This window comes from Podarcis muralis, chromosome 10 (assembly GCF_964188315.1).
Source record: "Podarcis muralis chromosome 10, rPodMur119.hap1.1, whole genome shotgun sequence".
Lineage (NCBI taxonomy): Eukaryota > Metazoa > Chordata > Lepidosauria > Squamata > Lacertidae > Podarcis > Podarcis muralis.
The window spans coordinates 43,165,796-43,183,927 of record NC_135664.1 but is presented as its reverse complement, the minus strand read 5'-3'; the positions used below and the strand labels follow the sequence as shown (position 1 = coordinate 43,183,927).

The 18,132-nt window shown below is 41.1% G+C and overlaps 1 protein-coding gene across 6 annotated transcripts in view; it reads right to left on the bottom strand.

The window, feature by feature from the left end:
- Positions 1-18,132, bottom strand: part of ANO4 (anoctamin 4) — a 118,081-nt gene that overhangs the window by 47,985 nt on the left and 51,964 nt on the right. For 3 of the 6 annotated variants that reach the window (XM_028746795.2, XM_028746799.2, XM_028746798.2), the window contains 3 exons: positions 4,141-4,241; positions 3,856-3,957; positions 867-911 (listed from right to left, as the gene is read on the bottom strand). In XM_028746795.2, coding sequence (XP_028602628.2) covers positions 867-911; positions 3,856-3,957; positions 4,141-4,241 — 248 coding nt within the window. Of the gene's footprint in view, positions 1-866; positions 974-3,855; positions 3,958-4,140; positions 4,242-18,132 lie in introns of those variants that run through there. The other 3 variants (XM_028746797.2, XM_028746800.2, XM_028746801.2) reach the window with 3 other exon arrangements.

Sequence of the window (18,132 nt, the reverse complement as noted above, 5' to 3'; positions counted from 1 at the left end):
ATAAAATAGTCCCATTAAGGTCAAGCTATGATACATACAAGAAGTAAGTTCTGATGATTACTGATTCATTAATATGGAGAACAAAACCATCATTATTTACTTCCCTAATGCATATCACTGTGGAAGATTTGTGTGCTTATGGTTAACAGACTGCTCACGAGCCTTCATTATGAGCTTTATCTTGCACTTAGTTACATTTTCTATAGTTATTCTGCCTGCTTTTGTTTGGTTTCAAAGATTCATCCTGCTTTTATCTGCTGGTCCTTTCATCCTCTAACCGTGGGGGGAACTGCCAGATGCAAGATCCATTTGCAGAGGTACCAAGGGGATATTTTCTCACAAGGCAAAAAGCTGTGGGGCCTCCAACCACATTGGGGTTTAAAGTGCCCTAAACTCTTGAGTTCTGGGCTGTCTACACACCATACATTTAAAGCCCATTATTATCCCCAAAGAATCCTGAGACCTGTAGTTTGTTAAGGGTGCTCAGAATTATAGCTATATGAGAGGTAAACTCTTTTTTGGGGGGGGGGTGTAAATGTGATTTAAATGTATGGTGTGTATGACTGGATTGGATACCCATGCTTTTTACTCTAACGAAACATCTGTTCAATTCAATTTTCCAATTGCACAAATGGTGTCTTTGGTCCTAAGAGCCTTTCAAGTGGAATATACATGTTAGAACAAACCATGAGATGACAGTAATGCCTTGAAGCCAACAACAATTCAACTATCCACACACAAAAATCATTGTAACTACTGTATTTGCAGAAACAACAGTTGATTATTTTGCTTCGGCTTCTGTGGTCGAACTTTTACATCAACCATGGCCAGCTAGCCTCTTCTGATGAAGGAAAAACATCACTAACCTGTTCAGGAACTTGTACCGGCGATGCAGGTAATAGATTTTTCTCCTGGAAGAACAGCAAAAATGAAGCCAGTCGAGAAGAAAACCCATCGTCAGTTACAGTATGAACTAGCAAGGAAGGAAAGGAGATTGAAGATAGAAGCCTGTAAGAGGTGGAGGAAGAAACTAAAGAGAGAGATTAACAGACAGAACCATCACAGAAACCCACAAAAGTGTCAGGTATGATGGAACTTGAGGAAACACTTTTTTGTTCCCCTTATCTTCTTTCTTCCGTTTATGTTCATGCATGAAGAGAGGGGCCTTTTTTCTTTCAAAAGGATCCTGGAAACTGATGACAGCTTTTGGGGAGGCAAATGCAAATATAAATAAATTTAACGCAGTGATTTCAACATCAATAACTGAATGGTTAAAGACAGCATTTGATAAACCGCATGTGCTTCAAACTGGGGAACATACAGCAATTAATACTCAGGCTAGGCAAACCCTGGCACTGGGCAATTGCCATAACTTTACATGCAGCACATCTCTAGGTGGTGCTAGTGTTAGTGACAGTGATGCAGTTCTTCTCTAAGTAGTGGCATGCATGTGGTACAGAAGCATTAGTTAAGTGTTTAGTAAGTGCTTTCCCCTTAGATAAAAGAGTGGGCAGACTTCAGGCTTGTGGGATCTACTTCAATTTTTACCAGAACCTCCAAGATACACCAAGTGGAGCATGGTTTAAAGGGCATATACTTAGATTTGATAAATATGAACCCAGGAATTATTCTTGAGTACCAGAAGTAAACAGAGCTCATGGTCCTTCTACACAAAAATTCCATTCCTGGTTACTCTGAACTATCTTCATTTCAGCAGTTATAATTTAGAGCTAGGAAGGTGGTCATTTTGTTGCTGCTCTTGGGAGTCAGAAATTCTTGCTGATCTATCCTGGCCATACCAGTAGATCCAGTTCTACTGTCTGCCCACCCTGGTATTAGTCAAATGAAATATAAGTTAGTTTTTGCATTTGTTTTATCTGTGTGATTGTGAAGCTATATTGGCTAGAATGCACATTTGATTTGAAAATGGCTCTTTCCTGATATCCATCCTGCTTTATTGTACAATATTGTACAAACAGCACACGAGGCAAAGATATTGGGAGTTGCAATCCAACAACATCTGGGGGGAGCACAGGTTTCCCCTCACTGGTGTAGGGAGTGAAGTGCTTCTGCTTTTTGATAGTTCTGGTCTTTTGTCAATGAAAGGCAGTACTTATTCATAAATTATGTAATTCCCTACCATAATATGTATGGTATCCAAATGCAGAGATAATCGATTCTGGGGGTGAGAGCTGGGATCCTAACCATAGGTCCTGCTGAAACTTCATATGACCACCAGCCCCTCTACATGGAATGTAGTTTCATAGGCTCTATGCAGAAGAGCCTAGCAATGTGCAAAAGCTGGGAGGAAGATCAATGAGAACACTCCCATATATCCATTCCATGCAATGGTTATCCCCACATGTGGTCATCTATACAAGGTGACTTTTATCTTTTTAAGAAGATTAGGCAATCTCATTAAGGGTATTGCCCCATGGTAACTAAGCAAAACCTCCATGTTCAGAACTGGTATACTTTCAAGTAGCAGAGTTGGCGGAGTGAGGGAGCAGTAGGGTATAGCCATTACTTTTGTATCCTTTTGATATCTCGCCCAGAATTATCTGGCTGGTCATTGTTGGAAACAGAATGCTGGATCCAATAGACTTTGGTCAAATCCAGCAAGGTGATTCTGATTTGCTTAATATGCAATAATGTATTTAATTTACAAAATGCAGCAGCACCAGTAATAAAGAAAATATATTGGCAGAGAAAGTTCATAATGGCTGTTTAAAGAGCCGTGGCTATGGGTGCCATGAGATGTTACCCAAAATTGAGTGCCCACCATGCTTTCAATAATGAAACCTGTGGCCACAGTAAGACCCTCAAAGCAAACAGAAAGCACCTGGGCGTTTTTGTTTTGGAGAACCCTTTGCAAGAGAAAAGATGCAGTGTGGCAGGACAGAGCTCATGGCCATAACTCATCCATATGAGGAGCCTTTGTGATGTCACAGGAGGGGCTCAAAATTTTCTTTGCCTGGAAAGTGGCAAATTGCACTCACCTGGGCAAGCTGCATTGTGTTTATAATCATAGTACAGTTTGACAAATTTTAGTTTTCCTTTTGAGATTTAAAATATGGATAAAGACGACTTCGGAAGAGTGTGCCTTATCTTGAAAACTGAATCCACACTGAAATAGCTTTGATCTCTCCAACTTGTTAAGCTCTGGCGAGGGAGTTAATAGCTAAAAGAGCAGACTTTCATAACAGCTCTTGAAGGAGACATCAAGAGTTGCTTAGAATCTGGGAAAGCTGGTCACAGATTGTGATTGCTCAGCAAATTCTGAACTTGTATTTTTCTTTCAGTGTATGCACTCTGCAAATTAAGAACACCAACATTTCATTCTACAGACTTACACTAATGTAAATCTATATAGGTGAAAAAAAAGTTAGGCTGTTTGAATGTTAATTAGTATAAGCCAAACAAACATTATTTTAAGTTTTTTTCTCTCTAAGCAATCTAATATAAAGCAGGCGTAAGATTTAAAAATACATTAAAATGCATGTTTATATATATTTAAAGTTCATATATAGCCAAATATACCAAAATTTTCTTAAATGACATTTTGAAGTTAATTTGGCCATTAGTATTATACAATATTTTAGCTCTGTGGTTTTGTTTTTTGTTTTTTGTAATATACAATATTTTAGCTCTGTGGTTGTTGTGTTTTTTTTTGTAAAAGTCATGAAATGTATTTATCTTCTTCATTTGAACACTTTTTTTCTTTGTAGTAGATGCTTAAGTATTAAGGTGCTTTTCCCCCCTCTAGCAAGGCAGCATACATACTGGCAGGCTACAGGTGTTGGATATGCCAGATACGTTCAACAGGCATGCACTTTTCTGTGCTGCCGTACGTACCTGGATCTTCTCGATTTTCCATTGTTTTCAAAGAAATGTCCATTTAAAAAACAGCAGGGCACGAGTATGCAGGGGGCTCCAGCATTGAAGGGGTTAAAGGGCCTAAGGACAGAACACCCCCATGAAAATAGTGGCACTGCTATATACCACCTAAATTTAAAATTGAAACTGAGTCAAAATTGTAGCCCATTAAAAAGAAAATAACAATCACTTGCATTTCACTTTCATGGTTTACATTAGCTTTAAAAAACAGAATGGCAAGCCCAAAGATATAACTAGACCTACCTGAAAGGCATTCTTACATTCATAAGTTCTGCATATTTTCCTAGTACTTCCCATGGGGCATGCAGCTTCACAAAGATGATATCGCTGTTTGATAACGATGACTGCAACAGAAAATGGGTTAAATGAAGACTTGGTCACAGAAATAATAAAGAATACGCACGCACAGGCACGCGCACGCGCGCGCGCACACACACACACACACACACACTTAGAGTGTTCCTAAATTAAAATACATTCAGGTAGAGATAAGGACATAGGCTGCAATCAGAACCTCACTTACCTGATCATAAGCCCCACAAAATTCAAGAGGACTTACTGCTGATTAGACATGACAGGAACGTGTGATGTTATTCATACAAGAATGTACACCACACGATATTTCAGGACATCACACACAATAAGGCCAGCAAATGAGGACTGCTTGACATGAACTGGGAGTATGGAAAAAGCCTTTGTTGGCACCACTGATAAAAGAGTGAAATAAAAATGTCATGAAAAAGAAGTGGAAAAACTGCATTTCTTGCAATTACTGTGCCTAATACTTAAAAGTGGCACAGTGGCAGTATGTGTTCATATGAGGGCTGTAATAAAATGGCTGGGGCAGGGAAGCATTGCTCAATGAAATGTTCTCATGATTCTTAGCCATGCTATTTGCTATTGTCGAGAGAATACTGGATTTGCAAGAAATTGGTAGTGGCTGCTGTGCACTGGAAGAGCACACAAAATCTGTGCGTAAGACCTGAGGTTCAGTTCCTGGCAAGGATCTCAGATGCTGCTACCAGTCAGAGAAAATACCACAGATTCATGTGTTCTGCAGTCTCATATATTCAGTTGCTGTTGAAGTTGTTTGAATATTTATAATGACAGGTACCTTGAAAATAGGGGAGGGGCTATTGCTGCCTTTCCTAATAGGGAAATCAACTTTTTCTTTTCCTGTGCATCTAAATTGAAGCCTTTCTTAATGTGAGAATTTCTATGTCTGCATGACACTGAATGAGTTTATAAAAGTGACTGTATCACAGAAGACAATAAACAATAAGAGCTGCTCAATCTTCTGTTATCTATGCTTTGGTAAACTCTAGGTTAGATTACTGCAGTGAGTTATACATACGGCTGGCTCTGAAGATGGTTTGGAAACTTCAGCTGGTGCAGAATTCAGCAAGATTGTTTGAGCATATTACAACGATCTGGGCCTGACTGCACTGGCTGCAAATTAGCTGCTGGGCCTAATTCAAAGTGCTAGTTTTGACCTATAAAGCCTTAAACAGCTCAGGACCACAATACCTCAAAACCCGCCTGTCAGGGGCTCAGGAGCAGAGGCACAGGGGAGAGAGGAAATGGAGAGCGAAGGGGAAGAATCTGAGGGCAGCGGAGGGCAGAATGACAGTGACCCGAGAGATTCCATAAGCCTCTCCAGTGAATCAGAAGATTCCCAGAAGGGGGCGCCGATGGCCAGGGCAAGGGGGGTCCCAGGGGGGACACACCAGAAGCAGGGGGCCAGCGGAGACTCCCAAAGCAGTAGCTGGAAATCAGGACCAGCTTCCCCACCAGAGCGTAGTGGGGGGGAAGAGCCCCATAGGTCAGAGTCAGCGTCTCCTCCGGCAAGCAGGGAGGAGGAGTCAGACCCAGCTAGCATCCCCGAAGAGGGAAGCAGCGACAGGAGCAGTATAACGGTCAGAAGGAAGGTGGCAGGCTGGGCGCGCGCGCCAAGTTCAAATGTACAGGCGCGCGGGACAGCAGAAAACCCGGATTGGGAACCAGGTCCTAAAGCTCGCCGGAGGGAGGGGGAAGACTCAGGGGACTCAGCGTCAGAAGAGTCTAGGAAGGGCAGGACCTCGGCGGACAAGCGGACCCAGAGGAGGAGGGAGCAGAGGAAGAGGTGGAGCAAGGCTAGGGTCTTAAACTGGTGTCTGGGGGGAGGAGACTCAGACGGAGCTTCGGCGGTCTAGGGTTTAAGACGTAGAGCTGCGCGCCGTGGCTGTAAATGAGAAATTGAACTTCAATAAAGACTATTTTATATAACAACGGACTGGCGTTGGTCCTCTGTGAGCTGGGACCTGAGGCAGCTCTGACACCGCCTCTTTCTATATGAACCAACTCAGACTCTGTGATCATCATCTTAGGCCCTTCCTTGTGTGCCTCCTCTATGAGGGGTCTGGGGGGTGGCAACATGAGAATGGGCCTTTTCTGTGGTGACTCCCTGTTTCTGGAATGCTCTCCCCAGGGAAGTTTCTCTGGCGCCTTCATCACACATCTTTAGGTGTCAAGTAAAAACATTCCTCTTCAACCAGGCCTTTGACTGATTAATATTCTACAACATGTTAAATGTGTTTGTGTGGGTGGTGGGTGGGTGTTATTGTTTTGTTTTTGTTTTAACTATTTATTTTGTGTTGTTATCCTGTATTTTTATCATGTGAACTGCCTTGAGATCTTCTGATGAAGGGTGGTATATAAATCAACCAAACAAACAAACGTAGTATAGATGTGATGCAACTGTTTTCCTTATATGAATATGAAGACAAGTAAATGCATTGCCCTCACAATGCAGGGGAGAAGCGGCATTATTTCTTCAAGATGTGTAGAATAAGATCATCTCATTGTAACACTATGTTCTTGTTCGCCATGTACACTACGAAGGATCAAAGGATCCTAAAATCCAGCCAGCAACAATATCTTCAGCAGAAAGGAATCCAGATAAATATATTTTACAAGCTTGCTCAAGTTCCTTGCTGTCTTTAACGTTTTAAAGGTCAAGCAGCTTAGAGTGAATAAAGAAAGTTACAAAGAACTTTTGCAACTTTCTTAAGAACTACAGTGGTACCTCAGGTTACAGATGCTTCAGGTTACAGACGTTTCAGGTTACAGACTCCGCTAACCCAGAAATAGTACCTCGGGTTAAGAACTTTGCTTCAGCATGAGAACAGAAACGCGGCAGTGGGAGACCCCATTAGCTAAAGTGGTACCTCAGGTTAAGAACAGTTTCAGGTTAAGAATGGACCTTCGGAATGAATTAAGTTCTTAACCTGAGGTACCACTGAATATATTTCTTCATAAATGAATGTCTAATTCAAATGAAAGAAAATTGGGTGAAGTAACTAACGAGGTAGGGGACGCGGGTGGCGCTGTGGGTTAAACCACAGAGCCTAGGGTCGGCGGTTCGAATCCCTGCGACGGGGTGAGCTCCCGTTGTTCGGTCCCTGCTCCTGCCAACCTAGCAGTTCAAAAGCACGTCAAAGTGCAAGAAGATAAATAGGTACCTCTCCGGCGGGAAGGTAAACAGCATTTCCGTGCGCTGCTCTGGTTCGCCAGAAATGGCTTAGTCATGCTGGCCACATGACCTGGAAGCTGTACGCCAGCTCCCTCGGCCAATAAAGCAAGATGAGTGCCGCAACCCCAGAGTCGGCCACGACTGGACCTAATGGTCAGGGGTCCCTTTACCTTTAACTAACAAGGTAAACAGCAGAAGGTGGGGAGGACGGCTTCCTGCCTCCCTCAACTCCTCGATTAATTGAATCCCAAACCTCCAGCACCCTTCCTCACCCCAAAACACCAAATTTCAGAGTCTTTTCCTTGGATACCATCAGCAGGAGGAGCAGAGGCAGTAGTTGATGTTGGCTTGCATGGAACTACTTTCTCCATCCACTGATAGAGGCAAGGAAAGAGCACTTCAGATGCCATCCTTGCCTCCCCTGACACCAACATCAGGCGCATTGGAATGTAGCAGTAGGTAGTATCTCTGGTTAACTCTTTCATGAACACAGTTGTACTTTCTTTCAGATGCTGCCTATACCTCAAGGTTCAATGTAATTGTTATATAAGCAACTTCAATGTATTTTCAGGTCTTGGCAATATATCATCATCAAGCATGCATTGTTCAAGTAAATGGCATTAAAAAGCAAGATCTGCAACAAAATGCTCTAGTGTGGAGTGCACCTGTTCAGGCAGGCAGTCAAGTCCTCCTCCATGGTACTCCCATCTGCAGAATTAACTCTAGACTTTTAAAAAAAGTAAACTGTAGCTATTCAGAAGAATTGCTGGCCCAAAACATTTTCCAGGAAATATGTTGACCAATTTGTATCTTCTAAGACCTATGGCATCCCTTTCATCAATAGGCAATCACAAACTGGATAAACACCTCACTGGATAAAACTATCATTACAGTATTTTGTTATTATAACTGTTGCAGAGATGTAGGATGCTGATGAGACTGAAATGATGCTCATGTATTAGTTTCTGGAGTCTTCAGGAGATGCACATTGGTGAAATTAATTATCCACTTCACCTGCAATATTCCTACAGCATTTGCAAGGCACACAGAAGAGAAACTATAATAGAGTCTTTCTGCAACTACAATAAGGTCTATGCAAATTTATATTAAAACTGAGACATTGCATTTGTTTTTTGTACCTGTAAGTTCTAGCTATTATTTACAGGCATAGGTGTTCTTTTTGTGTCGTCGTCGTCTTCTTCTTCTTCTTCTTCTTCTTCTTCTTCTTCTTCTTCTTCGGTTAAACTAAAACCATGTATTTGTTTCCTCTAGTATTTTAGGCACGAGCTCTGCCAAAAGCAGGGTATTCCATAGGTGGAAACAGGTCACTGAGCACACTCCTTCATTCACGTTTGATTTATTGACGCTACGAATAGGCAAGTGCTCTCAGCATATTCTGGTGATCATGATGGAGCACAGGTGAAAAGTAGGTAGCAGCCAAGTCACTTCAGTCTGGGTCGAGAGATAGGGTGCTGCACTCTGCATATAAGCTTACAAACCATCTTCAAAGATAAGCGTCTATTACTTAGAACCAGAAGCGTACCCAGGCTCCTTTGCACCATTGGCAAGGAGCTGTACAGGTGTGGAGAGGCCCGATTTTTGTACCCACCTGGGTCTGCGCCCTTGGAAGGCCTGCGCCTGGCCAATCCCTACGTGCTTATAACAAACAGCTCCCCACACCACACAAGAAAGAACCACATTCTTCTCACCACTGCAACAATGAGATTTTTGCACTCTTCAAAAACCACATAAATTTTCAGCTCTGCGCTAGTTAAAACTGCAGTGCTCACAATAGATTTATGAACTTCAGATAGGATTCCCCCCCGCCCCCCGTTCCTTATAAGACTAAATCAAGTTGTACCAAGGGAAGGTATTTATCAACAGTATATTTCATCATACTTTCTCTTAGAATAACAAAAATAAAAAAAGGTTTTGTCACACTCAAATGACACTCCCACTTAAGCAGCAGTTAAATTATGCAGTCAAGAAGAGGAAAATAGTCTTGGCTTGCTTGTAAGACCTGAAAATATTCAGGCTTTGAAACAACTGTTGGGTATAGGGAGATCACTTGCTAAAAAGAATGACACATTTTCCAAATATATTTTACAAATTGATTTTACAAGTTATCCTACCAATATGTGGAGTTATCTTATTGGTAAAGTATTATTTTGAAGTTTGAAGCTGAGATATTTTATTAGCCTGTAATCAGAATACAGTGGTACCTCGGGTTACATATGCTCCAGGTTACATACGCTTCAGGTTACAGACTCCGCTAACCCAGAAATATTGCTTCAGGTTAAGAACTTTGCTTCAGGATGAGAACAGAAATTGTGCTCCGGTGGTGCAGCAGCAGCAGGAGGCCCCATTAGCTAAAGTGGTGCTTCAGGTTAAGAACAGTTTCAGGTTAAGCACGGACCTCCGGAACGAATTAAGTACTTAACCCGAGGTACCACTGTAAATAGTTTGCAAGCCACAGGACTCAAGTCCCATGGAACACAGTGGAGCTTCTGAGAAAGCATGCATAGGATCTAACTGTTAAGCAAGCCGAGAAATCTAATAGCTGAAATAAATAATTCAGCTTTAAGCATGACTTTAAAAAACCCCCAAAATAACAAATTCTTAGTACATAAAATTGTGGAGAAAAAACTGAGAACATATTTGCAATATCTGCTAATGTATCAAGGAAAGTCTGTGGGGACTTCAGATACTGAGTGAATATTTCCATTTGGTTAAGCTTCCCCAATTTCTGTCTGCCTCCACACCTATGTTACCTCATCATCCTTTCAGCTCATTGAGTCTATTTTTCCACTTTTGAGAAAAGCTAAGACTCCTGAAATCTCCTGTGGAGATTCCCCAGAGTTGTCTGCGACTGGACCGAACGGTCAGGGGTACCTTTACCTTTTAAGACTCCTGAAATCCCCTGTGGATATTCCCCATGTCCTTGCATCTCACTCCTGAGAAAGAAAAAGTGTTTCCATTTCCCCACCTTATCCCAGTCTTCCTTTTAGAAACTACAGACTGCTGCAATAGAAGAAAAAGAGCCTAAGAGTCATCGGTTCCATCCAGTTAAGTGTAATCATAGTGGCCACATGACCTAGAAGCCCAGAAGCATCCCATTCCATCTCGTGTTGTCTCTATAAAGCTACAACCATCAACCTCACTGCTGCCAGCGTGTGGCTGCACTCTGCTATGTGGCTTTTCACTAGTGTGGGCAGGTAAAAAAGAGGAGAGGGCTTCTGTGCCTGCTGTGTAGGAGAGGGAATTTCAGCAACAAGTGAAATTCTAATGCATCTGCTGCACTTTCCACTTCCTGTTTTGCATCTAGCCACCCTGGTCCACCCCTGTCAGTCCTTTATAAAAACTGAATCTCCTCCCCCGCTAAATTCTGTAAGAAAACCCTAAATAAATTGGACTGACAAAGGTTGCAAATTGTGTAAATGTATGCAATGCCTTCTGCATTATACTGGGATAATTTGGATTCTTTAGTTGTATAGTGTGAGGTTTTAAATTCAAAGCCTGGGTTGCCAGCATATCATTATGCATCCAAGTAAAAAACAAAATACTTTTGCTTCATGAAATTAACATCTTTGGGGCTTTGAGCCCTGCCATAACAGTGACTTGCTGTAACAAAGCATCTTTAAAGACACGAGGATCAAAACAGACAACATTTAGTCAGTTCTTCAAAGAATGTTCACTTTAGAAACCATGACATTCATCTTTTAGAACATGAGAAGTACATAAAACATCAAAGCAAAACAAATTAAGATATATTTGCTATGGCTCTTGAGAACAAAAATAAATAAATCACATGACTTGTTTTAGTATAGTACAATTGCTAGCTAACTGTCAAGTGTCTGTTGTTGTGAAAGTTACACAGAACATTCTGCCTCACCCACATTTCATTGCAAGCAGATTTGATTATTGCAATAGAAAAGTTAAACAAAACAAGATTCTGATGGGTACACATTTATTTCTTCTTTAGAGGCTCAGTCCCTCTAACAATTTGCAGGTTCACCACATACACATGGAAGTGCGCAAGTCCTTGCTCGCTTGTAGGTACATTATGTAGCTTGCAGGACCGTGACTTCAGAAGGAACTACATTATAAGGTTCTTTATATTTAGCTTTCTCAATTTAGTTTTTCCATGTGCCCCACCCCCAGAATTTAACTAATGGACCATGCAATGCAATGCTTAGAAAATCCCTATGGTTTAGAAACATATTGTTGTAGAACTACAGATGTCGCAACTTGGGACAAACTAAAATATTTGGTGCCATTCCCCTTCTGATAATCCACATGTGCAGACTTCTACAAAGAAGCTGATATATGGCACTGCACATTCCACACATGGTATGTCTCCTTCTGGCAATTCCTGCAAGCCAAGCTGGTGCCAAATGTATTGCTCTGCTTTCCTTTGGACCACATCAGAAAGGCCAAGAATGGGGTCTTGTTATCTGGGAGGCCAGGACCTCCATAGACACTGCCCAGGCCAGGCTTGCACCATGGGGAGGTCACTTCAGTGCTGCAAACTGCACATGCATTTCTATGATGTTCTCCGTTTGCTATCCTTGCAATAGTGTTCAAGCCTGGGTTCTTTAAAATCTCAGATGACAAATTTGAATGTATCTACACATACTTATCAGACAGATCATAAACAAAAAGTTTGTTAATTGACTGCCACCCCAACATAAAAACCCAAACACTATCTAGTAGGCTAGCAAGCTAATTTTAGGGAATGGGCATGCTCTTAGCCACAAGAGAGATGGAGGACACAATCAGTTTTAACAGCACCAGATACTGGTTGCAAGTCCACAGGTTGCAAGAAGATTCAGTTGTCCAACATGCCTAATGGATAAGCAACGTCAGAGAAGATTGACAAGTGCACACATATCTCTTTGGCAGGTACACATACATGTAACATCACATATGCATATTTGTGGTAGATACAGAGTATTTTTTTAAAAAAATTATATGCCTCAACCCTTTTACTGCTTCTCCTCACAGTGAGGCATCTTGGCACCGTAGCACAGAATTTACCTAAAGCAGAAATTTTAAATTTATAGGACAAAGTAGGCAACCACTTTAGGGCATTTTATGGTTGCTTCTTTTTTTGTTTTCAAAGACATCTTAATTCATGGAGGAAAAATACCATTTAGAAGGGTTTGAAGTATACAGGAATATAATTAGTGTAATAGATTCATGCCTCTGGAAATGGATGTTAAAATAGTTCATCGTGCTGCAGGGAGCTGTAGACACTGATGTAATTAGGTAAAGCATGTTCCCAGCAGGGACATGTTGAACTACAAAAGCTATAGTTGGCATTGGGATGGATTCCACTTTCCAGAGATAGAGGGGCTTTTAGTCTCACATCCTCAAGGGAGGCACACTTCTGACTCCCCTCCCTCCAACCATAGCAACTCCACACATGATAATTTCAAAAGCAGTTTATCAAGCTGGGCAGGTGTCTGCTGATATGATAAAAAATATATTCAGAAGACCCATTGGTCTATCAATTGCTTTCAGTACCATCAACCATGGTATTCTTCTGGAACAGCTATCCGAGTTGCAAGTTTGTGGCACTGCTTTGTGGTGGCCATTTTGAGAGGGTGGTACTTAGCACTGTTCAGCCCCATGGAGACTCTATGTGAGGTTCCACAGGGTTTGATTTTGTCAATAGTGGCACCCCACCTGTGGGATGTTCTGCCCAGGGAGGCATGCCTGGTGCCACCTTTATTTTTAAGCACCAGGCAAGGACTTTTCTTTTGGGGGCCCTTCATTTAAAGGGTGGCATTGTAGCCTCTTTTGGTTGGGTGGGAAGAAATGGCATTCCCCAGAAGATTCAAGGAAGAGTGAGATAAAGTTATGAAAGATCACAGACAACTGCATTCTAATGCCTCATTTTTGGCTGACAAGTCATTGCGAAGTCTATGAAAAGGATAGCTGGCAGTGAACCCACACCTGCTCAATAGGTATTCATTAGTTTGTATATCATTATTGAAACAAGGACTTTATTAAATCCCATAAGGGACTACTTACATTTACTCTGTTAATGGATTTGCATTTCAAACTAGAAGAAACCTTTGCCTAGGGTGACTGATCTTTGGATGTCTTCTAAAAGTTAAGCCCTCATGGATTACCTGCCACTTCACAAGATGAAAATCTCAAAGGTAATTAAAGAACAAATGTCTGGGAGGACTGCAGCTCATCCTGGAAATATCTGCTTCTCAAGCCCATTGCAAAAGGCAATTTCCCCCTGTTGCTTACATCAGGCCAACAGTAGCCCTACCTTAGTAACCCTGCCTCAAAAGTCTGATGTTTTGCTGATGGTTTACCATTTTGTTTCGCCCCCCAGTAAACCGTTTCCAGGCTGACCTCATGAGGAAGTTGGCTGGTATTATTTTCATCCTTGCTGAATTCATGAATTTATGAGTTCCCTCAAATTATAACCCTTCACTGAATATAGAGGTTATGGGGTGGTCTGTCCCCCATAACTCATAACAGTATGATTGTTGTGAATATTTATAATATTTCTTTGCTTTATTTGTTAACAATTGCATTTCTTATCGTTGACCGCCCCGGTTTAACACAAACTAGCTCTGTGAAATAACATGGAACATGCCTTATTGTGTATAATAACAATTTATTATTGTTTTCTTCTCCCACAGTGTTAGAATTGTAAGAATATAAAAGCCCTGCTGGATCAGACACCCAAGTTTCCCAAGGACCATTTGGTGAGAGACTTAGTCAAAATCTTTTTCAAAGTCCAAATATATAATGTCTACTGGATAATTCCCATCCAGATGCTTGTCCCCACTCTGAAATAACACTAAAAGGTCAGTGAGACAGGACTTACCATTGCAGAAACCATGTTTATTCTTTTTCTATATGTTTTATGTATAGGCTTTTCCTATATGCTTAAACATGCCTTCCAACAATTTACTAGCCTCTAATTCCCAGGATCCCATTTTAGAGAAAGGAATTGTATTGGCTGCTTCCTAGCTCTTTAGTATGGAGACCATATTGTTGGACAATCAGCAATTTCACATATGAGCGTTTAATAATTCTTGAGTGACTTATTTCTTTTTACCACTGTTTACCTAGGATAATGATGGAGGATTTGTCTGCAACTTCTTCTTTCTTTCTTTCTTTCTTTCTTTCTTTCTTTCTTTCTTTCTTTTTTTTGGAGCACTTGCAAAATCCTTTGAAGTCTCTGAATTGTGCACATGGAATGCTCATAATCCCCAATGGCAAGCAGAGGGGTGTTCATCCATCCCTTGTATCTATTTGGGAACAAGCTTTCTGCCTTCTGTCTGGAGTGTCACTATCACCAAAACTCCAAAATAGAATGAGGAGGGATATGCCTTTCAAATTTGGATGAGTATCTAATAGTTTAAAATATCTAAACATGCAGGGTGACATCACACTGATCCTTTGAAGTCAATGCCAGAGACACCATTATCTGAACAGAAGGAATTTTGTAGAGGAGTTCAACAAGCTGCATGTTATTAAACAAATGTGGAGAAGTATGTAAAACATAAATAGGATGATTTAGCCAGTTTCTTAGTGGCCGCCCCCTTTCTCTAAAATATTTTTAATTGTGTCCAATGTGAGCAAAAAAAGTGCTAACTAGAAGTCAGTGATATGAGCAGTGGCAGAGCTTCATGCTCCAGCAGCGGGGGGTGGGGGCAGAGAGCAGGCGGGGGCGAGCATCCCTGGAGCCTGGCAGGCCGCCCACAGGGGCGTGGCACATGTCCTGGGGGCATGGTGGGCTGCCTGAGGGGGCGTAGTACCCAGTACGGGCGGGGGGCAACCGTGATGGCATCCCACCAGGATCCCGCTGCCGGGGTGTGTGTGCTCCCCCTTCACTCCTCTTCCTCTGCCAGTGGATATGAGAATTATTTAAGAAAGGCAACACAAGAAATGCTAAGAGTGGCATCGGTGACTCAATGTTTATTCCTTCCCTGTGGCTCATTTCACATTTGCAGAGTTTACAATATATATTTTTTCTAACTGCCAGCTTTGCAAACGAAACTTAGATTCAGAAAATCAACTTACTCTTTCCAACAATCATTTCAATGCTGCATTAAGTATGCTATGGCTAAAACATCAACAATAATTCTGCCATCTGGTGTGTGAAGTGCAATGAAATGGGATGCATCTACCCCCAGCGTTCAGCCCGGACACTGAGATCCAGCTCCAAGGGCCTTCTGATGGTTCCCTCACTGAGAGAAGTGAGGTTACAGGGAACCAGGAAGAGGGCCTTCTCGGTAGTGGCACCCACCCTGTGGAAGGCCCTCCTACCAGATGTCAAGGAAATAAACAACTACCTGACTTTTAGAAGAAGTTTTAAAGTTTTATTCTGTTTAATATTCTGTTGGGAGCCACCCAGAGTGGCTAGGGAAACCCAGCCAGATGGGAGAGCTATGATTATGATTATGATTATGATTACTAACAACATCATCATCATCATAACTGCCTTGGCTTCTGCAGGGTTAACAAGAGGATTAAGTAGCTTGTTACAAAAGCAAGGAAGTGGGTTTAATGTGCCAAAATAAAGTGAGCAAACCTTTTCACAAAATCATTTTCTTCAGTGTAATCATATGTGAAGGTATGTTGTTGTTGTTGTTGTTGTTGTTGTTGTTGTTGTTGTTGTTGTTGTCCTTAACTATTATTTATAGCCTCTCTCTTCCCTTTGGTGGACTGTTATCAGAAATCACTCAAGGATGTGCACTTGTTACAGCTGTAATTTCTCCTTCCATTCATCACATTAACATGAGATAAAGCTAAGATATTACTGAAACTATGAGAAATGGCTCGATACAAAGAATTAGAGGAGAAATTTTGTTCCTCAGTAACCCAGACCCTTGAAAAATATAACACAAATTGTTTGGGTGAACATTATCCTACTTCAAGATGAACTACAATGAATCTCAGGATAGTAAAATATCCCCAAACAAAGCCATGTGTGTTGTGTCATAAGAAAAACACTCAGGTCTGCTTCCCTGAATCTGTTTTTTTTTTTAAAGCCGATGCATTTTTTTTTTTATCCCAATACATTAGTACTGGCTGGGACAAATAAAAATTCTTGTGTCAAAATTTATTATGTTTCTTGGGATGTTTCCTGTCTCAGGCTCTGTTTTAAAAATCCAATTCTGTCCCCACTTACACATACAATGTAATTGCATCTTGCACTGGGGTTACGTTGTGGGAATGGCATGTGTATGCAAAAACGTGTATACTCGAACCACCCTCTTGGAACTACCCTCGCTTGAGCAATCATACCTTATAAGCTCTCTGCATTGCTTACCGGGCTCTGGGAGATTCTCATGAGATCTCGCAAGGCCACCTGAGTTATCACAAGAGCCGCCCAGAGCCCATGCAAGAGTTTCCTGGAGTCCAGTAAATAAGTCTGAGAGCTTAAAAGCTCGTTCCACACCAGGAAAACCCTGCCCCAAAAGAGCTTTCAAGCTTCTGCCTTCTTTGCATTAAATTTGTGTGATTTCAACCAACCACGTAAAATTGAAATCGCACATGTTAAATGGATGTAAGATGCAGTCATAACTGTACATCTCTTGATCATTTTTTTGAAGCCTAAAGCTTAAGTGAAAAAGAATGGATTTTCAAAAGACTTTTGAAAGAATGGCTGGAACATATAAGCACAAAATATGCAACATATCCCAGATCTCATATTTATTAAAAAATCATGCACTGTTCAAATCCTTCCAGGATTATCTATTCATTTTTCAGCTGAAATAAATTTCATTTGAAATTATTTGCTCTCTGCTATTCATGCTAAGGTGAATTTCTCTTTTATGTTTTTAGCTTTTAAATACATTCTGAGAATCTGCCCTGGCAATGTAAAATTTCTCTTTGAGCAATTCATCTGCACGATCTGAGTTCTACTAATAGCAAATTTATTCTTTGGGTGCCCTATCTAGCCAAAAGAATACCATCCGCACAGAATACTTGGGCAGAATGTCAAGGTTAGCAGAAGTACAATGTTCAGAAAGAAAATGCTAAGTGGGTTAAAAACCCTGCTAAACAGGCCACAGGCATGCATCTGTAATACGCCCTATTATTCTATAGGCTCTATTCTATCCCTGGCATCTTCAAACAAGACTAGAATACATTGGAAATCCACTGCTAGTCAAGGCAGATGGTCCTGACCTAGGTGGACCAATTATCTGTCTTGGTATAACGTAGGCTCACCATGTTAGAAGCATGAACAATATTCATAGCAAGTAATCTAATTCATCCTGCTCAACAAACAACGGATGCAATCCACAAATCATTTAAGTGTGTTTTAATCTCACTGAACTAAAATAATAACAACACTTAACACTGCCATAGTGCCTTCAAGTGTTCAAAGTACTTCACTCTTCCCCCCCCCCCTTTTGATTAAACATTATTATAGTTTTCAGCATAACATGGGAAGAAAAAGCAAAATACAATTCAAAAGTACATAAAAAATTCTGTTGAACCATTGGGTCTTATGAGGGAAATCAAGTATATACTGGGATAAAATGTCCTTTAACCAACTTGCAGTTTATATAACAAACAGCACTTTAACAACTCAAGAGAGCAAAAAACCATAACACATTTTAGAAACATATTCTCTACATCTACCACACTGAATAGAATCTATCCAATTATTCATATATAAATCTGGCCTTTGACCTTGCTTACTACTTAAATCAGTCAATTTTGCCATAGTAGCATATTTC